At 43.4% G+C, this 19405-nt stretch overlaps 1 protein-coding gene across 3 annotated transcripts in view; it reads left to right on the top strand.

Moving 5' to 3' along the window:
* The window catches only part of TBC1D24 (TBC1 domain family member 24), a 37706-nt gene extending 24705 nt beyond the window's left edge, over positions 1–13001 (top strand). For 2 of the 3 annotated variants that reach the window (XM_069734419.1, XM_069734420.1), the window contains exons 3-8: positions 4432–4449; positions 7609–7767; positions 8158–8221; positions 9173–9268; positions 9871–10096; positions 10945–13001. In XM_069734419.1, coding sequence (XP_069590520.1) covers positions 4432–4449; positions 7609–7767; positions 8158–8221; positions 9173–9268; positions 9871–10096; positions 10945–11123 — 742 coding nt within the window. In that variant the 3' untranslated portion in view covers positions 11124–13001. The remainder of the gene's footprint in view (positions 1–4431; positions 4450–7608; positions 7768–8157; positions 8222–9172; positions 9269–9870; positions 10097–10944) is intronic. The other variant, XM_069734421.1, reaches the window with a different exon arrangement.
* Positions 13002–19405: the final 6404 nt, after the last annotated feature.

Here is a 19405-nt window from a genome sequence, read left to right as displayed (position 1 = left end):
AGCTGTGCATATGCAATGATCTCCCTTCCTTCTTGCTCTTGTTCTTTCCCTTCCTTCTTGCTCTTGTTCTCTTTCCCTTCCTTCTTGCTCTTGTTCTCTTTCCCTTCCTTCTTGCTCTTGTTCTCTTTCCCTTCCTTCTTGCTCTTGTTCTCTTTCCCTTCCTTCTTGCTCTTGTTCTCTTTCCCTTCCTTCTTGCTCTTGTTCTCTTTCTCTTCCTTCTTGCTCTTGTTCTCTTTCCCTTCCTTCTTGCTCTTGTTCTCTTTCCCTTCCTTCTTGCTCTTGTTCTCTTTCCCTTCCTTCTTGCTCTTGTTCTCTTTCCCTTCCTTCTTGCTCTTGTTCTCTTTCCCTTCCTTCTTGCTCTTGTTCTCTTTCCCTTCCTTCTTGCTCTTGTTCTCTTTCCCTTCCTTCTTGCTCTTGTTCTTTCCCTTCCTTCTTGCTCTTGTTCTTTCCCTTCCTTCTTGTTCCCTTTCCCATCCTTCTTGCTCTTGCTCTCGTTCCCTTCCTTCTTGCTCTTTCCCTTCCTTCTTGCTCTTTCCCTTCCTTCTTGCTCTTTCCCTTCCTTCTTGCTCTTTCCCTTCCTTCTTGTTCCCTTTCCCATCCTTCTTGCTCTTGCTCTCGTTCCCTTCCTTCTTGCTCTTGTTCTTTCCCTTCCTTCTTGCTCTTTCCCTTCCTTCTTGTTCCCTTTCCCATCCTTCTTGCTCTTGCTCTCGTTCCCTTCCTTCTTGCTCTTGCTCTCGTTCCCTTCCTTCTTGCTCTTGTTCTTTCCCTTCCTTCTTGCTCTTGCTCTCGTTCCCTTTCTTCTTGCTCTTGCTCTCGTTCCCTTCCTTCTTGCTCTCGTTCCCTTCCTTCTTGCTCTCGTTCCCTTCCTTCTTGCTCTTGCTCTCGTTCCCTTCCTTCTTGCTCTCGTTCCCTTCCTTCTTGCTCTTGCTCTCGTTCCCTTCCTTCTTGCTCTTGCTCTCGTTCCCTTCCTTCTTGCTCTTGCTCTCGTTCCCTTCCTTCTTGCTCTTGCTCTCGTTCCCTTCCTTCTTGCTCTTGCTCTCGTTCCCTTCCTTCTTGCTCTTGCTCTCGTTCCCTTCCTTCTTGCTCTCGTTCCCTTCCTTCTTGCTCTCGTTCCCTTCCTTCTTGCTCTTGCTCTCGTTCCCTTCCTTCTTGCTCTTGCTCTCGTTCCCTTCCTTCTTGCTCTTGCTCTCGTTCCCTTCCTTCTTGCTCTTGCTCTCGTTCCCTTCCTTCTTGCTCGTTCCCTTCCTTCTTGCTCGTTCCCTTCCTTCTTGCTCGTTCCCTTCCTTCTTGCTCGTTCCCTTCCTTCTTGCTCTTTCCCTTCCTTCTTGCTCTTTCCCTTCCTTCTTGCTCTTTCCCTCCCTTCTTGCTCTCTTTCCCTTCCTTCTTGCTCTCTTTCCCTTCCTTCTTGCTCTTGCTCTCGTTCCCTTCCTTCTTGCTCTCGTTCCCTTCCTTCTTGCTCTTGCTCTCATTCCCTTTCTTCTTGCTCTTGCTCTTTCCCTTCCTTCTTGCTCTTTCCCTCCCTTCTTGCTCTTTCCCTCCCTTCTTGCTCTTTCCCTCCCTTCTTGCTCTTTCCCTCCCTTCTTGCTCTTTCCCTCCCTTCTTGCTCTTTCCCTCCCTTCTTGCTCTCTTTCCCTCCCTTCTTGCTCTCTTTCCCTTCCTTCTTGCTCTCTTTCCCTTCCTTCTTGCTCTCTTTCCCTTCCTTCTTGCTCTCTTTCCCTTCCTTCTTGCTCTCTTTCCCTTCCTTCTTGCTCTCTTTCCCTTCCTTCTTGCTCTCTTTCCCTTCCTTCTTGCTCTCTTTCCCTTCCTTCTTGCTCTCTTTCCCTTCCTTCTTGCTCTTTTTCCCTTCCTTCTTGCTCTTGCTCTTTCCCTTCCTTCTTGCTCTCTTTCCCTTCCTTCTTGCTCTTGCTCTTTCCCTTCCTTCTTGCTCTTGCTCTTTCCCTCCCTTCGCTCTTGCTCTTTCCCTCCCTTCCTTCTTGCTCTTTCCCTCCCTTCCTTCTTGCTCTTGCTCTCTTTCCCTTCCTTCTTGCTCTTTCCCTTCCTTCTTGCTCTTTCCCTTCCTTCTTGCTCTTTTTCCCTTCCTTCTTGCTCTTGCTCTTTCCCTTCCTTCTTGCTCTCTTTCCCTTCCTTCTTGCTCTTTTTCCCTTCCTTCTTGCTCTTGCTCTCTTTCCCTTCCTTCTTGCTCTTGCTCTCTTTCCCTTCCTTCTTGCTCTTGCTCTCTTTCCCTTCCTTCTTGCTCTTGCTCTCTTTCCCTTCCTTCTTGCTCTTGCTCTCTTTCCCTTCCTTCTTGCTCTTGCTCTTTCCCTTCCTTCTTGCTCTTGCTCTTTCCCTTCCTTCTTGCTCTTGCTCTTTCCCTCCCTTCGCTCTTGCTCTTTCCCTCCCTTCCTTCTTGCTCTTTCCCTCCCTTCCTTCTTGCTCTTTCCCTCCCTTCTTGCTCTTTCCCTCCCTTCTTGCTCTTTCCCTCCCTTCTTGCTCTCTTTCCCTTCCTTCTTGCTCTTGCTCTCTTTCCCTCCCTTCCTTCTTGCTCTTTCCCTTCCTTCTTGTTCCCTTTCCCATCCTTCTTGTTCCCTTTCCCATCCTTCTTGCTCTTGCTCTCGTTCCCTTCCTTCTTGCTCTCGTTCCCTTCCTTCTTGCTCTTGCTCTCGTTCCCTTTCTTCTTGCTCTTGCTCTTTCCCTCCCTTCTTGCTCTTTCCCTCCCTTCTTGCTCTTTCCCTCCCTTCTTGCTCTTTCCCTCCCTTCTTGCTCTTTCCCTCCCTTCTTGCTCTCTTTCCCTCCCTTCTTGCTCTCTTTCCCTTCCTTCTTGCTCTCTTTCCCTTCCTTCTTGCTCTCTTTCCCTTCCTTCTTGCTCTCTTTCCCTTCCTTCTTGCTCTCTTTCCCTTCCTTCTTGCTCTTGCTCTTTCCCTTCCTTCTTGCTCTTGCTCTTTCCCTTCCTTCTTGCTCTTGCTCTTTCCCTTCCTTCTTGCTCTTGCTCTTTCCCTTCCTTCTTGCTCTTGCTCTCTTTCCCTCCCTTCCTTCTTGCTCTTTCCCTTCCTTCTTGCTCTTTCCCTTCCTTCTTGCTCTTTCCCTTCCTTCTTGCTCTCTTTCCCTTCCTTCTTGCTCTCTTTCCCTTCCTTCTTGCTCTCTTTCCCTTCCTTCTTGCTCTCTTTCCCTTCCTTCTTGCTCTTTTTCCCTTCCTTCTTGCTCTTGCTCTTTCCCTTCCTTCCTTCTTGCTCTTTCCCTTCCTTCTTGCTCTTTCCCTTCCTTCTTGCTCTTTTTCCCTTCCTTCTTGCTCTTGCTCTCTTTCCCTCCCTTCCTTCTTGCTCTTTCCCTTCCTTCTTGCTCTCTTTCCCTTCCTTCTTGCTCTTGCTCTTTCCCTTCCTTCCTTCTTGCTCTTTCCCTTCCTTCTTGCTCTTTTTCCCTTCCTTCTTGCTCTTTTTCCCTTCCTTCTTGCTCTCTTTCCCTTCCTTCTTGCTCTCTTTCCCTTCCTTCTTGCTCTCTTTCCCTTCCTTCTTGCTCTTTTTCCCTTCCTTCTTGCTCTTGCTCTTTCCCTTCCTTCCTTCTTGCTCTTTCCCTTCCTTCTTGCTCTTTCCCTTCCTTCTTGCTCTCTTTCCCTTCCTTCTTGCTCTCTTTCCCTTCCTTCTTGCTCTCTTTCCCTTCCTTCTTGCTCTCTTTCCCTTCCTTCTTGCTCTCTTTCCCTTCCTTCTTGCTCTCTTTCCCTTCCTTCTTGCTCTCTTTCCCTTCCTTCTTGCTCTCTTTCCCTTCCTTCTTGCTCTCTTTCCCTTCCTTCTTGCTCTTGCTCTTTCCCTTCCTTCCTTCTTGCTCTTTCCCTTCCTTCTTGCTCTTTCCCTTCCTTCTTGCTCTTTCCCTTCCTTCTTGCTCTTTCCCTTCCTTCTTGCTCTCTTTCCCTTCCTTCTTGCTCTCTTTCCCTTCCTTCTTGCTCTCTTTCCCTTCCTTCTTGCTCTTTCCCTTCCTTCTTGCTCTTGTTCCCTTTGACTTACTTTATTTTTTTTAAATCAAGACTTTGCATTTTTCACCCCCAAAATGTTAGCAAATCGCACAAAATGCTTCTAAAAACGAGCAATTTTGCTCTTCACCTTTTCTTAAGAACATAGAAGACTTTTTTAATAATTTAATGATATTTTATTGTTTACTTCTCACTGCCACCTTCGCAGTCTTATCAGCGGTGGTCTTTTCTCTTAAGACTGCTTGCTCTAATGATGCAAGTGTGGTATCTAGCTGTGATTTCTGGATGATGCCCCATTTGCACAGGTTATTCTGGTGTAGCCACGTAGTAGACCTCCAGGATTCTGCGCTGCACTTTCAGACTATTTTCTTTCCTAGGTGACCTTCTGGTGGACTCGGTCGGTGGTTTAATGTGATATGTTTCATTTATCTTATTTTTTTCCTTTCCCTGTTTTCTTTCTCTTCTCTCTACTTCTGCTGTCCTATTTCCAGAGTAAAGTCTCCTGTCCGGTAAGTGACCTTGCTGTCTCCTTTTCTCTCCCTACCCTGTTGCTGACTTTATTTTTATTTTTTTTCTGCTTATTCTCCGTAACATTCTGCCGTCCTGCCTGTCTAACTGTTCCCAGCCTCGGATTGCAAATAATATCCTCCAACACTAAATTTGCTCATTTTCCCAACCTTCTCTTCATTGCAAACAGGGATTTGTCAGGTATACATACAGGGGGCGAAGGCTCAGGGGTGCACGAATACGTGAGCCATGGTATCGGTTGGTCAGCCATTGGCCTGTAGGGGATCACATTAGCCTTCGCTCCGTGTCGCTGTCATTGACTTAGTATTCTCTTAGGTTCTCTTTCCTGATGCTTCGATATTAATAATAATAATCTTTATTTTTATATAGCGCTAACATATTCCGCAGCGCTTTACAGTTTGCACACATTATTATCGCTGTCCCTAATGGGGCTCACAATCTAAATTCCCTATCAGTATGTCTTTGGAATGTGGGAGGAAACCGGAGTGCCCGGAGGAAACCCACACAAACACGGAGAGAACATACAAACTCTTTGCAGATGTTGTCCTTTGGTGGGGTTTGAACCCAGGACTAAAAATGTTCTGCCTTTCGTGTGTACAGTTTCGGCACAGAACTATGTTTCCATGGTTACAGACTACAAACTGTGTAGCCTGAGCCCCTTGTTGCGCTTCCCTTTTTTATTGACCCTTTAAAGGGGTTATTCTGGATTAAAATATTGATGACCTATTTCTTAAAATAGGTAATTGATATTAGATTGTTGGGGGTCTGACACCTGGAGATCCAATGATCAGCTGTTTCCTGGTCTCGCGACCACTGATGGTGCAGTGCACAGAACCGGAGCAGCCCAGCTCCACACACTGTGCAGTGGCCGTCCTCTGGCACTGCAGCTCTGCTCCTATTTAATGGGGCAGTGTGCCGAGCCGCGCCGTCCAGCTCCATGAACTGTGTACATCCGGCAGCTTCACGACCATGGAATTATATGGCTGTAAGTGTCACACTAGTGGTGAATAGGACAAACCATTCTAAGGCTATGTGCACACGATTTGGATTTTTCGCGTTTTTTTTCCAGCGGTTTTCCGCTGCAAAAACTCTTACATTAGGCATCCCATCAATTTAATGCATTCCGCTTTTTTCGTGCCCATGCTGCGTTTCTTTCCGTGGAAAAAATGCAGCATGTTCATTAATTTTGCGGAAAATCTGTGTTTTTACCGCAAAATTATTGTATTGGGAACCTCCGGACAAAAACGCGGAAAAATCTGCAAAAAAAACACCTTAAGGCCATGTTCACACAGTGCGTTTTTTTCTGCGGAACCGCAGCGTTTTTGCCGCTGCGGTTCCGCAGCTGTTTTCCATGCAGGGTACAGTACAATGTACCCTATGGAAAACAGGAACCACTGTGCACACGATCCTGAAATTCAGAAAAAAAAGCCGCGCTGAATAGCTGCGGGAAAAAAGAAGTACCATGTCACTTCTTTTTTCGGAGCCGCAGCGGTTCTGCACCCATAGACCTCCATTGTGAGGTCAAACCCGCAGTAAAACCCGCAGATCAAAAATATATCTGCGGGTTTTATTGCGGTTTGTGGTGCCGAACCGCTGCAGCAGGAAGTGCGGGGAAGCGGGCGGAAGTGCGTGGGCGGAGTGTGGCTGCCCCGATCCCTCCCCCCCTTATACTTACTGGGACTCCCGGTGTCAGTCCGGCCGTCTTCTCCCTGGGCGCCGCCATCTTGCAAAATGGCGGGCGCATGCGCAGTGCGCCCGCCGAATCGGCCGGCAGATTCGTTCCAAAGTGCATTTTGATCAATGAGATAGGTTATATCTCAGTGATCAAAATAAAAAAAATAGTAAATGACACCCAACCCCCCCCACCCCCTTTGTCACCCCCATAGGTAGTGACAATAAAAAAATTAAGAATTTTTTTTTTTTTTCCCACTAAGGTTAGAATAGGGGTAGGGGTAGGGTTAGGGTATTTTCAGCCATTTTAACCCTAAAAAACTTCCTAGAAAACACACACTCTGCATAGAAAACTGCATAGAAAACTGCATAAAAAAAGCATCAAAAAACGCACCAAAAAAAGGACCTGCGTTTTCTGCAAAGAGCTGCGGTTTTTAGTCCTGAAAAAAAGGATGGAAATCAGGAACGTGTGAACATACCCTAAAAACGCGAAGAAAAAAAACGCTAAACATACGCGTGCGGATTTCCTGGAAAACTAGTCCAGATTTGCTCAGGAAAATTCTGCAAACTTTCCTGAACGTGTGCACATAGCCTTACAGGTCACGGTGTTATACAGCAGTGCGCGTGTACCAGATAACCGCACCGTCGTTCATTTTTAATGCCGGTTTTATGAACACGTCCATTCAGAAGGGGAAAAAAAACCTTTGTTATTCACCAATCGGTGAGAAATCTAGACCAGTGCATGACACCCAATACCGTCCATTGTGCCGCACAGCTGAGCTCATACACCTCTGCAACGAGGGGACTCTGCACCGCCATGATCCCCCTCCATGCATGACCGGCTTATACTAACGTCAGGCATGCCAGCTAATATCTGCGGTAGCAGAGCTTCTGTACGGCTGTCTGGTATTGCAGCTTGGCGATAATGTGAGTATATGGAGTATATATCGCCTTTTTACAAAGTTGATTGCATTTGTGTTTAGTCATACGGAGTTTTTTGGTTTCAGGAAAGTTATGCAGTTTGTACTTTAAAAAAAAAAAAAAAAAAAAAGAGCCTTACGTACCCTCCCCAGGTCCAGCATTGAGTGTCTGTTGCCTGCAGCACTGATGTGACGTTGACATGACATCGTTGCAGCCAATAACTCTGCCCAAATTGATGGCACGAGCCGCTGAACGCAGATAATTGGCTGCAGACAACAGATACTCTGAGCAGCAGCAGAGACTGAGCACTCAGCTGAACCTGGGGAGGGGGAGCAAAGGATTTTTTTTTTTTTTTTTACTACAAACTGCACCAGGTTGGCACAACTTTCCTGAAAAAGTGGTTTTCCACTAAGTCACTTAGTTGGCACTTGGAGCGCCAGTCTGCTCCTTAGAGTGCCAGGCTTTTGCTCTGCGAACACGGTGGCCTCCTAATTGAGTCTTTTGCCTACTGACCTTTTTTCTTTCTTTCCTGTCCTCATTTTTGACAGACAGAATGTCCACCTAGCCGTCCATGCCGAAAACTTCAAATCTGAGATTGTGAGCGTGAAAGAAATGAGAGATATATGGTCCTGGATCCCAGAGAGATTTGCCCTCTGCCAACCGCTACTGCTATATACCAATCAAGAGCATGGCAACACCCTGAGCAGGTGCGTCGTCTGCGTGTAATGCGGTGGTGAATGGATGGAGAACATACAAGGCAGCCTCCATCTTCCTGCCCGGCGCGGTGTGATTGACAGGTCTCCTGTTTATAAGGAGAGATCTGTCAATCACGCAGTTTAGGACTCGCCAGGGTCTTCAGCCTGCACCGTGGTCTTCTCGGTTGCACTATTGATGCCTCCATATCGCTGAGCTTCGTGCTCAGTTTGGCTTTTATCCATTGGGCACCAGTAATATCTTTTATAAACTGCAGCCATAACTGTAGTGTGAACACTGCCTATATCTACACAATGGTGATGAGAACCTGATAGTCTTAATACTTCTGATACAGAAATATTTGGAGTCAGTCTGCTGTTCTTTTTTTGTCTCTCCATGGTCAGGTTTTACTTGCACTGTGAAGGACATGAGCCCACCCTACTCCTCATCAAAACCAGCAATCAAGAGGTGGGTAAGCAGCTGCAACGTGGACCTTAGGCCTCTGTATATATACTATATATGTGTCAGTAATCTGTGCGGCCGCGCCACCTTCCGTTCATTGTGCATGCTCCTTCTGGTGGTGCACTTCCATAAAGGGAATATGTTCTTCGAAAATTATCCATTTATTAAATCTGAATTCTATGTTAAATCTGATTTTAAATAAAATATATATTTACATTGTAATTACTTATTTTAATATATATTTTACTATCCATAAGTATATACATTAGGATAAAGTATATCTCACATGCCGAAAATAATATAATATAATCTTATTTGGGAAAAATATATATTTTCTGGGAAAAAAATTTTTTAATCCTATATAACATTCTTTTCATTTAATTTATTATAATTGTGTATATATTTTTTCAAATATATTTATCCTAAAATCTAAAAATATTAACACTTGTTCTTAATGTTTTTTTTATTTAGTTTAGGATATGTAAACAAAATTATATCATGCATAGAAAAATATTTTGTATTTTTCAGCGTTTTTTTTTTTTATTTAAAAAAAAAAAAAAAAAAAAAAAAAAATATATATATATATATATATATATATATATATATATATATATATATATATATATATATATATATATATATATATATATATATATATATATATATATATATATATATATATATATATATATATCTCTATTATCCTAGTGTACCATATATTGTTTTGTTTCCCCATTGCCTCACATATATATATATTTATTTCTTTGTAGAAGTAGAAACTGAGCATGTGCTAACCTAGGTAAAGGACACTGAAAGGAAGGGGGAGGAGGTGTGCTGTGACATCACCTATGGTGTATGGAGGATGCTGGGTTAACAGTAGAATATTTTGGAAAGGGGGAAAGCAAAAGTCTTTTGAAGTAGTGGCTCACATATGGCTGCTTGCCCATCACTTCCCAGGTGTGCGGTGCATACTTATCCACTGACTGGGACGCACGGAAGAAGAGCGGGAACAAGCTGAGCTTCTTCGGGACCGGAGAATGCTTTGTATTTCGGGTAAGGACTCATACAGCCGGAGTATAATGCAATCACTAAACCGCTCGTTCGTCTTGGTCCTCTGATCTTATGGATTTAGTCCTCGGACAGATTTTATTCTGAGCACAAGTTCTAGATAATGTATTATTTAATAATTTCTCTAAAAAGTCACTGTCATCTCCTTACATTAATAGTATAAACGGCTATTTAAAAAAAAAAAAAACACTTCGTAATAGATCTTATCAGAGAAATCTGCTTCTTACTCCACTTTTGAGCAATTTCTGCCTCCTCCTGAACTCCTCAGTCAAAAACTGCTGAAATCTGTTTGTTTTTTTTTGTTTTTGTTTTTTTTTTTTAGTGGCAATTTTATCGGTGTCGTACATTTTGTTTCCAGAACGCAAGTGCTTGACCTTACATTTATCTACATTACCCTCCAATTACCGTTCCTCGGCCAACTTCTCTTTAGGTCAAATTACCTTGCAGAGCTTGGTGTCCTCTCCGAATATTAATGTTCTTTGCGTCCTCGGCAAAGTGATTAATACAAATATTGACGTGACTTAACGCTCCCATCTTCTCCTGGACATAATGTCTGATTCTGTAGGTTCTTCCTCTTGTTCTCACAGCTGCAGCCAGAGGTGGAGCGCTACGAGTGGGTGATAATAAAACATCCGGAGCTCGGTACAGTTGCACCGCCGGCTGCCGACAATGAGTCCAACTCTTATCAGGACGCTGCTGAAAGCTCGGACCCTTCCAACCGACTCTCGCCTTTTCTGGCCACTCGGCACTTCAATCTTCCATCTAAAACAGCCTCCATGTTTATGGCAGGAAGCACAGACTGCATCATCATTGGTAAGTCTCCTGCAAACACATAGAGAAAAAAAACCCATAAATATATATTTTAAAAACATTATATATAAATCAAGAAAAAATTTACATTTTCTTTTACTGAAATATTTATTACTGCAATACATAAAAAAAAAACTATTACAAATATATTTGGAAAAATATATATTTGCAATAATGAAAAAAAAATTGCAAATATATACAGTGGGTTAAATACCATAAGTATTTGATACACTGCCGATTTTTGCAAGTTTTCCCATCTACACAGAATAGAGGTCTGTAATTTTTATCTTCAATTGTGAGAGACAGAATCTAAAAATAACGAATATCACATTGTATGATTTTTAAAGGTAAAAGAAAGCAGACGAGAGATTGATCATGCTGCACTTTCTAATAAGTGTTACCCCTCTCCAGTGCTGGATTGACAGTTGCACAGCTCAGTAATGCTATATTTCATCTGTGCTGCTGTTACTTTTGAACATGTGCTATATACAGGGGGACAGGAATTGTGTGTGTGTGTGTGTGTGTGTGTGTGTGTGTGTACGTATGTGCATGCAGGAGACATCATAGCCGCTAGTCTACACCCAGTAGACCAGAGTAAGATAAAAATTGAGTGAACCTGCACCCGGAAAAACTGGTGAAAAAATACAGCATACAGGTCATGTAAAGCCCATATAAAGTGTTGTTCTTCCCTTCCGTCACCACTAGGGGGAGTTGGTGGATAGAAGTATGCAGTAAGCTCCCTCTGGTGGTGGCATCTGGCAGTCTTAATCTTTCATTTCTAAATGTCTCTATTTACTACAAATCCTTGGATATGGCGCGTGCACTGTAACCTGACTGTTGTGTTCCCTCAGGAGGGGGCGATGGACAAGCCTTATATCTGGATTCTGACTTGAACTATGGACGAACCAGTCACTGCAATACTTTCAACAACCAGCCTCTGTGCTCTGAAACCTTCCAGATTGCCATCATCGAAGTGTGGGGCTTCAAGGACAATCTAAACAATGACGAGCGCTCCTCTGCGTTACCGTGAGGCGGTCTGTGATTGTGGACGTGTCTCTGAGGCATCGGAGCAGATGTTGGCGGCACCTTCTGGACCTCCTGCTCGCCGTCTATCAATGTGAAGAGCTAGTGTCGGACTTTAGATGCCGATCCGACGACTTGTTAATGGTCTCGAGGACGTCTACGTGCAAATGTCTCACTGGACCAAGCACTTACCAAGTCCTGGACTGGTTTCTGCTAGAATACATTCCCGCTAATTATCCTGATGGAAGCCCCCTGTAGACTGTCCATCTCCCTCGTGTGTTTGCTGTGCAGATCTACCCTGAGATCTATATTTTTCTTTTTTTGTACACTTCTACTTGTCTCCCCAATTTCCATGTTTTGCATTCCCTTTGACTTGTCTTAAAAAAAAAACAAAAAAAACACAGCAATCTTCCATGTTATTTCTGATTTAAAGGATTTAAACAATTTTTCTACTGTTCCTAGGATGGATAGACTGCTAATCGTTGGGGTCTTACCAGTTGGATCTTCTTGACCCTAGTAAGGAGGGTCTTGAGTCCCCAATTTGATAGTGACAATGATCAACGCGTCTATGCGTTGTCTATGGATCCGATGGACATGGGTTAGCACTACCTTGCATATAGACAATGAATTGCGCAGTTGCGCTTATAAGCGGCCATTGCTCCATTCATAATGGGGGACGTTGGATCCTAATTCTCATGATCGGGGTGGGTCCAGCAGATAGATGGGTAGTCGATAAGTTATGGTGGGGTAACCTTTTTAAAGCGCCTCAAGTCTGGATTGATGTGAGAATATAGGAATAGTCCTGATTAGTGACGAGCACAAGTTCTCGTCACTCGAGTTTGCCTATGGTGCTCACCGAGTACCCGAGTGATATGTTCAAGTCCTGTGGCCGCACGTTTCGAAGCTGTTAGACAGCCACAAAACATGTGAGTATTGCCTTACAAACACACATGACTAGTCCTGATCTGTCACTCTGTCAATGGAGAACATTGCAAAAGTTTTTATATATAAAACTAATCTTCAAAGGATTTGCAGGCTGTGCATAAATCTCTGCACTCTGACTGTAGCTTATCAAATGCACCATTCACACTGTCAGGATTTCCCTCTATTTCCCGCTCGAGCGGTCGTCAGATGATTAACAACTTTTATTGCTTCTCCAAATATTCTATTGAGAACACCTTTGTTGCTACTTGACCCCAACTATGCAAATTTATGAGCTGGAAATCGAAGGGAATCCTGGCAGTGTGCATATTGCGTGCTGTCAACATTCGTTATTTTGCAGTCAGTGCAGAAATTCATAAATTTATCCCTTTAAATTAATCTAGGTGTGAATCTTTATTATAGCCACATATCATAAGTGTTAATCATAAAACGCAGAACAACCCCCACCGTAATGAGGCGACATCAGATCACTATATAGAGGTTGGACAAATGTCATCCAGATTCGAAGAGTGGATTTTAAAACTAATAATGATGGATGCGGACGGAAGATCTGTCATTTTGTTATCTGTGACTATAACGGGTATGTAAACTTATGTTTGTGCCCTTTTTTTTTTTTTTTTTTTCTTCATAGGTGTTTTGTATCCTTAGTGGGACACGTGTAATAAACCCAACTCGGGTGGTAAATTTCATGAAGAAGTCATTCTTGGTGTATTTTTTGTTTGTTTGGGGGACCACATCGAGCTTTTCAAACTATGGGCCTGATTCATCATTGCATTTCCACCAGTTGTTTGGCGTGAATACCTCACTTAGTGACTTTTATAAATTTGTTGCAAATCGCAAACTATTTTTCTCTTAAATTTTTTTTTTTTTCAAGTTGTCTTTTGTAGTTTGGTTAGTTTTCAGGTTTTTTACTTTTCCAGATGCTTTAGGCGAACTCATAAAATTGGATAATATTTTTTTTTTTCTTTTTTTTTTTTTTTTTTTTAAGTTGCAAAATTTGGTGAACTGCTCCTCCTATTCTCCCACACGGGAACACCGGTTAAATAGTCTGTTTTTACAAAATATCAAAGAAAAAAAAAATTCAACTTTTTACGTAAGGTGGCAAAAAAAACGCTAAGACAACTTTGGGCTTTGCACAAACTTCATGAATTATGTGACATTTTGATGAATTTGATGGGGGGGGATAAAAAGTGTAAAGCGACTTGAGGGGGGAAAAAAAAACAAATCCTGCAGATGATGAATCTGGCCCTACGTGTTCTGCAGCGCTTCAGAATAAAACATTTTTTTTTTTATTTCTATGTAAAAATTTACTAAATATTGATTATTGGGAGATTCCATTTTTTTGTTTGGTTTGTTTTTTTTTCTTTTGATCTTTAGTTGATGGATGTCGTCCCCCCTACTTTGCATTGCTTTGGAAGTCAGGATTAGGCCAGCTGTATGTCACCATGTGTCCACTAGATGGCAGCAGTAACAGACCTTTAACATGAGCACACCATGGCCTCCTTGCTGCCAAGTGGTGAGATCCTCTCCTAGTGCGGGTCTGTTCCCATCATTGGCTATTACAGGGTCTGAATTCAGACTTAACCTAAAAAATGCTACAATTCTTTTTTAGGGACCATTATCTTAATCAATGGCGCAGGATTAAATGTTGGGTTTTTTTCTTGTTCCATGTGAGATCAGCTCCCCAGACATTTTGCAAGCCATTGACCTTGGCGTGCAACTCGCAGCCTGCCAGACATCGAGAAAATGGAGCATTGCAAAGCATGGTGATTGTAAGCAGTCCTTCCATCTGGTACAAAGAGGGGGATCCTTCTTTATAAATGTTCATTAGAGGTTCGTGCAGACTGCATACAATCCATCCTACTGTAAACTAAACTTTGCAGGTTTTGCCCTTTGTATGTACAAAAGTGATGTCCACTGACAGCAATCCGAGATCTTAACAGAAAGAATCTTGCTGAAAATAAAACTAAATTTTTTTTAAAAAAAAAAACTCTGATTAAATGTAAATGACCGTGCTCAGCAGAAATAAGTACACCCCTTTGACAAGTAAGGTCCTGATTCATCACTGCTCCTTTTTTGTGCGTTTTGCTTTTTTTTTTTTTTTTTTTTTTTAGTCAATCTTTATATGTGCCTGACCATTTTTTTTTCTTTTTCTGCTTTGTAGCTATAGTTTAGCGATTTTTTTTTTTTTTTTTTTTTTTTTTTTTTTTAATTCTTCATTTGCATCTCTTTAAAAAGCTGCAAATTTGGTGCAACTTCACTCCAGTCTACCCTCCCAGGTTATTTTGGCAAAGGTAATAAAAGCTGTTTAAGACAAAAAAGAAAAAACGCCCATTTTTTATTTTTATATTTTTACTTTCATAAATTAGGGTGTGTCATTTTGATGAATTTGGTGCCGTAAACAGCAATTAAAGACAAAAGAAGGAGACTTTACGAAACAAAAAAATACAAATGGGGGAACTAGAGGCCTAACCTAACGGAAAGAGAATACACCAAACCTCTAATAAAAGTTTTGCACCTATTTCTCCAAAAGGGGGCAGCGTTGTGTAAGGAGATGGTAAGACATTATGATACACCTCTGGTGAGAAGACCGGGACAAGGTGTATGCGTGCATTTTGTATGTAAAAAAAAAAAAAAAACTTTATTACTCTTCAATTTTTTTTTGGCTTATAATATATACTGCAATATACAGATTTTTCCTTTCCCTTGGTTTGACATAGCCAGAGTTAAGTGATGGGAGATGAGCAGTGTTCAAACAAAATGTCACAAAATCATGTTTATTTTTTAGGAGACGTGTATGCTTATAGGTGTCGCTTTATGGCCACCTAGTGGTGGCTTTGCTAATTGCAGCCTGTGAAGGTTTTTGCTAGGAAGTTGCAATAATGAAATAACCAAATTCATGATAAGGTAACTGTACGATTTATTAAAATGAATATTCTCACTTGTCCATTTTTTTTAAGGGGGATATTATTACTAACTGTAATGCCAGTCGTAGCTCGCAAAGAAAGAATAAAACTGTTTTCTCACAATGCAATAAACCATTGTTGAAACAGGTGTGTATACATCACACACAACACTTTTCATCTTTGTTCCTGGAAACTTATAACTCTTTTAAATCTCGTCACTTGAGACGTTGCAAAATTTCCCCTTCTCCTGCCGGCAAACCACTATCTCACCACACCCATGGGGAGAATTGCTTAGCATGTTGCGTATGCCTGCAGGAAATCAACTTTTATCAAGACCGAGCGCCTAGCAATGGTCACTAGAATAACTACTATAAATTGTGTAGATCTGAACGAGAGAAGCAAAGAACACAGGAAGTGTTGTCATAGGGGCCTAGGAGTCAGGCATTATTCTCAAAATGTAATTTTATTTTTTACAATATAAATTTTTTTTTACAATGTATTTATTTTTTTTTTACAATTTTTTTTTACTTTTTGCAAGGTTTCTTTAGTATTTATTTGAGCTGCAGAAAAAAAAACACGTACATGAAACCTGCTGGTTGTGCACATTTAGGTAGGTGTGTGGTTCATAGTTGTTCTGGCACTGCTCACTTTTGATATGGAAGTATGCGCGGTGCCGGAAAATTCTTTTTTTAAGGCTGTTTTCCTGTGTGTGTTTTTTTTTTTTTTTAAATGCTACGTTATCAATATTAGATTGATGGTGGGGGGCGATTCTCCGCTTCCTGCTGCTCAGCTGTTTTGCTCCATTTGAATAGGATTGAGCTGCGCTTGGTTGTAATACCAAGCACAGCCACTACTGGAAGTATGGCGCTGTGCAGAAATGGAGCAAAGTCAAGGCTCCCTGCTGCCACTTCAATCACATGATCATGAGATTCCTGAGAGTTGAGCCTACCAATAGGCCACCAAATTTAAAGAAAAGTATAAAGTCCAAGTCCACGCTTTGTGGGAGCAGGTGGATGGAAAACAAGCCTGGTGTGAAAAGTATGACCTCTCTCATGGAGGAAACAAGACCTATCATCACATATGAGCACTGACCTCCTTTCTGCATAGTCTACAAGATCTAGGAGAAGGAATGGCACTGGTAGTATCGGGCAGAATTGTGACAGAGAAGTTTTAAAACAGGAAGAAACAGTTGTGTAACCCGTAAAAAATAGTGTATTGCACAAGTGGCCGCTGTGCGGACTTCTGTATTAATGGAACCACTCTGAGTTTTTGATGCTTATTACAAATCTTCTCGTACTTCTCACCCATATGGCCATATCCCTACATTTCAAGTCCTAAATACAGGGCTCTTACCCATCATTTTTCCCTGATACTGTGACCCACTTTTTTACCACCCTGATGCACATTTCACCTTTCTCCAGACAACACTCGGATGCCATACTACCTTGGTCCAATTTTTATGGACTGACATAACGGAGAAGATGGAGAAACTTTTTTTTTTTTTTTTCTCCTACGAGAAAAACTGGTGCCTCCTGTTCTCCTCTGGCCAGAAGACGGTTCCATCCCCGGGACCTTGTGCCTCCTGTTCTCCGCTGGCCAGAAGACGGTTCCATCCCCGGGACCTTGTGCCTCCTGTTCTCCGCTGGCCAGAAGACGGTTACGTCCCTGGGACCTTGTGCCCCCTGTTCTCCTCTGGCCAGAAGACAGCTTCATCCCCGGGACCTTGTGCCCCCTGTTCTCCTCTGGCCAGAAGACAGCTTCATCCCCGGGACCTTGTGCCCCCTGTTCTCCTCTGGCCAGAAGACAGCTTCATCCCTGGGACCTTGTGCCCCCTGTTCTCCTCTGGCCAGAAGACTGTTCCATCCCTGGGACCTTGTGCCCCCTGTTCTCCTCTGGCTAGAAGACGGCTTCATCCCTGGGACCTTGTGCCCCCTGCTCTCCTCTGGCCAGAAGACTGTTCCATCCCTGGGACCTTGTGCCTCCTGTTCTCCGCTGGCCAGAAGACGGCTTCATCCCTGGGACCTTGTGCCCCCTGTTCTCTAGCCAGAAGACTTTTCCATCCCTGGGACCTAGTGCCCCCTGCTCTCCTCTGGCCAGAAGACTGTTCCATCCCTGGGACCTTGTGCCTCCTGTTCTCCGCTGGCCAGAAGACGGCTTCATCCCTGGGACCTTGTGCCCCCTGCTCTCCTCTGGCCAGAAGACTGTTCCATCCCTGGGACCTTGTGCCTCCTGTTCTCCGCTGGCCAGAAGACGGCTTCATCCCTGGGACCTTGTGCCCCCTGTTCTCCTCTAGCCAGAAGACTTCCATCCCTGGGACCTTGTGCCCCCTGCTCTCCTCTGGCCAGAGGACTGTTCCATCCCTGGGACCTTGTGCCTCCTGTTCTCCGCTGGCCAGAAGACTGTTACGTCCCTGGGACCTTGTGCCCCTTGTTCTCCTCTGGCCAGAAGACGGCTTCATCCCTGGGACCTTGTGCCCCCTGCTCTCCTCTGGCCAGAAGACTGTTCCATCCCTGGGACCTTGTGCCTCCTGTTCTTCGCTGGCCAGAAGACGGTTACGTCCCTGGGACCTTGTGCCCCTTGTTCTCCTCTGGCCAGAAGACTGCTTCATCCCTGGGACCTTGTGCCCCCTGTTCTCCTCTGGCCAGAAGACTGCTCCATCCCTGGGACCTTGTGCCCTCTGTTTTCCTCTGGCCAGAAGATGGTTCCAACCCTGGGACCTTGTGCCTCCTGTTCTCTGGCCAGAAGACTGTTCCTTCCCTGGGACCTTGTGTCTCTTGTTCTCCTCTGGCCAGAGGACTGTTCCATCCCTGGGACCTTGTGCCTCCTGTTCTCCTCTGGCCAGAAGACGGTTCCATCCCTGGGACCTTGTGCCTCTTGTTCTCCACTGGCCAGAAGACTGCTCCATCCCTGGTACCTTGTGCCTCCTGTTCTCCTCTGGCCAGAAGACGGTTCCATCCCTGGGACCTTGTGCCTCTTGTTCTCCACTGGCCAGAAGATTGCTCCATCCCTGGGACCTTGTGCCCCCTGTTCTCCTATGGCCAGAAGACTGCTCCATCCCTGGTACCTTGTGTCCCTGTTCTCCTGTTCCATCCCTGGGACCTTTTTGCCTCTTGTTCTCCTCTGGCCAGAAGATTGCATCCAGAAGCTACGGAATGAAGTGGAAGGGTTCGTTGATTTGGCGATCAGTGGAACCCACATTGATATAACCAACCTAAATTATCTAGTGGACAGAGTGGAACATTTTAATGCAGGAATACCCCTTTAAACAAAAGCAATTTGAAGCATGCAGTATGTCTATATGCAGTTGCACAAATTGCATCTAAATGCAAAAGTAAAACAGAAAATGAATTTATTCCTGGAGCTCATTACCAAGTGTACTCCTCAAGATGAGTAATTAAGGGAATGGGGTAGAGTAGTGTTTTGTGTCTATCCTAATTTACCTGCAATGGACTGGACGTCTGGGTTACATCTCATGCACAATGGGCTGCTGTATTTCCAGCCTAACCTTTATGGGACAGGCTGTGTGGTCCTGGCTTTGTAGAGCGCTGGGTGTTAATAATGCATATGTTACATCTGCGACAGGATGATCAGATAATCTGTATTCCTAGGGGCCTCTTTGTCTCCTTGGAGAGATGCGAGTGTTAATGTATAGAACCGTCTCAGGCACTTCAATAATGCAAATACAAGGAGATGAGACTGTTATTTTGCAACTCACGACGGCACTTGATCTCCAATCCAAAAAGAGATGATTCACTTTAAAGATTATTAAAGGACACACACTAAAGAACTAGATGCTGATTGTGCAAGAATTGTAGTGATTTGACAAAGGGGAAATCCTCCAAAAGATAAAAAAATAGTAACTTCCCATTTATAAAAAAAAAAAAAAATTCAATTTGTTCATAGTCCCTTTCCTGTTTTTGGCACGGTTTTATTTCCATAAAGCAGACGCAGCTCAGTGTCTCTCCTTCCTGACATGCTGAACACTCACATCATTCCAGTGTTCAGCATGCCAAGTAGATGTAGCAGTGCTATCCACAAATAGATTATTATCTTCTCGCCAGAGAGGTGAGGAATACGGTTGTTGTCATTTTTTTTTTTTTTTTTACTTTTACAAGGAGACATGGGCATCCGAAGATGATCTTTAAGTCGGGGGCAGGTGAGGGATATGATTGTTTATTATTTTATTTTACAGGGGACATTGGCTTCCGTGGATTGGGCGTAAAGGTGAGAATAAGTTTGCTTTTTTATTTTTAAATAAAACAATTGTCAGTGTCTTTATTTCAAGTAGTTTTTTATTTACAATATGACTATGGGGTTAGTAATGGGGGCGTCTTATAGATGCCTCTCCATTACTAACCCCCAACTTGATGTCAGCTGCCAGTACAAGGCTGACATCAACCCCAATACTATCACCCCATTTGCCAATTCATCAGGGCAAGTG

Source organism: Ranitomeya imitator, chromosome 7 (assembly GCF_032444005.1).
Source record: "Ranitomeya imitator isolate aRanImi1 chromosome 7, aRanImi1.pri, whole genome shotgun sequence".
Lineage (NCBI taxonomy): Eukaryota > Metazoa > Chordata > Amphibia > Anura > Dendrobatidae > Ranitomeya > Ranitomeya imitator.
Note: the sequence above shows the minus strand (reverse complement) of the source record. Positions and strands in the feature narration are given on the sequence as shown.